The 3624-nt window shown below is 45.9% G+C and overlaps 1 protein-coding gene across 1 annotated transcript in view; it reads right to left on the minus strand.

Annotated features, from left to right (window-relative positions):
• LOC106817742 (ATP synthase subunit O, mitochondrial-like) overlaps positions 1-3175 on the minus strand; it is a gene marked incomplete at its 5' end in the record, with an annotated part of 4937 nt that extends 1762 nt beyond the window's left edge. Inside the window, 2 exon segments of the mRNA XM_014822426.1 lie at positions 1626-1685; positions 3103-3175. Coding sequence (XP_014677912.1) covers positions 1626-1685; positions 3103-3175 — 133 coding nt within the window.
• Between the last annotated feature and the right edge of the window lie 449 nt (positions 3176-3624).

A 3624-nucleotide genomic window follows, 5' to 3' on the forward strand; every position in this document is an offset into this window, starting at 1 on the left:
GTGGCCTAGTACTGCCGACCGACGCGCAGACACTCCGCGGACGAACAAATGACGACGTCGGCCACGATTTTACCGCTTCGGAAAGGAACTCACGGGGAGAGGCTCACCTTTCCTTTCCGTTGCCTTGAGAAGAGGATTCCGGAGGAAGTTGGCAAAGTCCTTGTTCTCCTTTATCATGCCCTGCAAAAACGAAGCGAGTTTTGACACATCACGGGAACAGAAGGGGCTCGGCACGAGCGTGACGTCACGGGAACGATGGGGACTACGTAAACGTGTGACGTCACAGGAACAACGGGACTATTTACAACTGTGACATCACAAGAACACGGGTTTCAGTACGCGTGACATCACAGGCCGAGGAGGCTTGGTAAGAGTGTGACATCACAGGACCACAGGGTTTCAGTACGCGTGACATCACCAGACCTGCCAACCCCATCTGATGATCATCAGTAATAATGATTGGATTTTTCCGTAACAAATAGGCATTTGTCAGTAACACCTGTGATTTAATTTATCTCTCACGGTGATTGGCTGAAAATAGCCTTCAGTGCAGTACTACTATTCCTGGATCCGTGACGTCATTCAAAATGGCTGCGCCCATAAACCAGACAGACGAGCGCATAACACAACATAATTTACCATTTTCAGTGAGTACCGTTACGTTTTAAGAGCTATTAGTCTAAATCTACAGACACAGTAGTCATGTTACATGATAATAGTTGATTTTACACTGTGTTTATTGCTTTTTTTTGCATTAAAAAATATAAATTTCAGAGATTTCTTGCTGTCCGTAATTTTTCGAGGTCGTCCGTAACACCGTAATTTTGACTCGCGTCCGTAACAAATTACGGGCAATACGTAACAGTTGGCAGGTCTGTCATCACAGGCCGAGGAGGCTTGGTAAGAGTGTGACATCACAGGACCACAGGGTTTCAGTACGCGTGACATCACAGGACCACGGGGGGGGGGAGGGGAGCAGTGCGTGTGACATCGCATGCAACAAAGGCTCAGTAAGACCGTGGCACCACAGGAACAACTACAGAAACTCCTGTCGATCGGTATTTACGACTTACTTAACGACTGCTCAGACCGTTATTCGTAATCGTTTCGTTCGTAGCCAAGCGCGCGAAACAACTCACCGAGACGGCCGTTAGATCCTTCTCGACGACATCCAGTTTCTTTTCCTTCACCGCCGCACTGTAGAGGGCGTGAGCATAGCGACCTTCCAGTCCGAACACCTGAATCGGTGCCTAAAACAGATAGCGGGAGAGGGACCATATTACAAGCGAGTATTGCGGGAGTGCAGAAAAAATATTTGGGAGTGCAATTTTACAAATGTACACGGCTTTAGATCAATATTTTAGGCCGTGCTTCACATTTTTGGCCGTGCCGTTTCAAAACTGACCGTGCAAATCACGGCTGCCTCGGCTCGCTGGCTAATACGTTGATTACCAGCTGATATTATTACAAGATTACAATGATACCCGCACGCATGCAGGATGTGAATTTCGTGCAAAAAGTGCGTTCGAACAAACAAAAATGACAACTTTAACAAAACAGCCTAACCAAAACGAATACGTGAAAAGTGAAAACTAGCGTAAACTCAAGCTACAGCACAAACTTACGGAACGTGTTCTCCGTCAGATTGGACACGCCCATCTTCTTCAAGATCTCCGTCATGACGGCTGCCGTGGAAACGAAACAAACGAGCATTAGATCATCAGGTCGTAGCGACGGGCGAATCAGGGACCGGGCGCCATTGTTTCCCTTAGTATCGTACAGTGCTACCGTACGTTATACTATATGGATTATGGATCAGGGTAAAAAATACACGGGAGCGACGAGCGATTCGCTCTTCAAACCTCCGAAATCGCTCCAGTGAGGCTCAAAATAGCTCCCGTAAAAATTTTTTACGAGAGCTATTTTTTCCACAAACTTGAAAAAGAGCTCCAGTGAAAAAAAATGTTATTTTTCCCTGATATGGATTCACCCCAGGTTTAAAAATTAAGGGCAGCAAGCAGCAGTTTTGCCGCCTACAAGGGTCAGTTTGCCGCCTACAAGGGTCAGTTTGCCGCCTACAAGGGTCAGTTTGCTGTCTACAGTGGCCAGTTTGCTGTCTAAAAGTGTCAGTTTGCTGCCTACAAAGTACAAGGGTCAGTTTGCTGTCTACACTACAGTGGCCAGTTTGCTGTCTAAAAGGGTCAATTTGCCGCCTACAAGGGTCAGTTTGCCGCCTACAAGGGTCAGTTTGCTGTCTACAAGGGCCAGTTTGCTGTCAAAAAGGGTCAGTTTGCCGCCTACAAGGGCCAGTTTGCCGCCTACAAGGGCCAGTTTGCCGCCTACAAGGGCCAGTTTGCCGCCTGCTTCCAACGTCGCCAGCAAATACTCGCTGCCAGGAAATACCTTATAAACCTTTCATCCTAATAAAGCTGATCTCAGTTAGATCCAAATTAAGTTAAAAATAACTTACACAGACAAAATTTCCCTTATTTTTAACTTAATTTGGATCTAACTGAGATAAACTTTATTAGCATGTAAACTATATAGATCCGATGAAATTATTCAATACCTTATAAACCTTTAATTCCTAGTAAAAGCACCGAAGATTCCCGGTAAGAAATTTAATTTCAAACCCTGACCTTCTGTGTCTGTAGCATCAGTTGTGTGTGAGTAAATTTGCTGCCTGCTTTTTCCACTGTCAGCAGCAAGCAATTCCAGCCCGATACAAAAGTTAATTTCTAGGGCCTAAGATAAAATATTGCTTGTTTCCCCTTTACCGACCGACTCGCCAAAATGCCGCTACTCGACACATTTTATTGGGCGATTAAAAAAAAAATAATCAAATTCGTTCCACAAAAACATATACACAAAACAGAATATACAATATACATACACACATCTTGTCAAAACAAAATAAAAAACAATTTTCACCTACCTACCTACTCGGTATCCTGAGAGGCGAGTAGGTAAAGGGGAAACAAACAATTTTTTAAAGGTGGACCTAGTACTGCCGACCGACGCGCAGACACTCCGCGGACGAACAAACGACGACGTCGGCCACGATTTTCCGCTTCGGAAAGGAACTCACGGGGAGAGGCTCACCTTTTCTTTCCGTTGCCTTGAGAAGAGGATTCCGGAGGAAGTTGGCAAAGTCCTTGTTCTCCTTTATCATGCCCTGCGAAAACGAAGCGAGTTTGTGACACATCACGGGAGCAGAAGGGGCTCGGCACGAGCGTGACGTCACGGGAACGATGGGGACTACGTAAACGTGTGACGTCACAGGAACAACGGGACTATTTACAACTGTGACATCACAGGAACACGGGTTTCAGTACGCGTGACATCACAGGCCGAGGAGGCTTGGTAAGAGTGTGACATCACAGGACCACAGGGTTTCAGTACGCGTGACATCACCAGACCTGCCAACCCCATCTGATGATCATCAGTAATAATGATTGGATTTTTCCGTAACAAATAGGCATTTGTCAGTAACACCTGTGATTTAATTTATCTCTCACGGTGATTGGCTGAAAATAGCCTTCAGTGCAGTACTACTATTCCTGGATCCGTGACGTCATTCAAAATGGCTGCGCCCATAAACCAGACAGACGAGCGCATAACACA

The sequence above is a fragment of the Priapulus caudatus genome, unplaced genomic scaffold, assembly GCF_000485595.1.
Source record: "Priapulus caudatus unplaced genomic scaffold, Priapulus_caudatus-5.0.1 Scaffold1846, whole genome shotgun sequence".
In the NCBI taxonomy this organism is placed as follows: domain Eukaryota; kingdom Metazoa; phylum Priapulida; class Priapulimorpha; order Priapulimorphida; family Priapulidae; genus Priapulus; species Priapulus caudatus.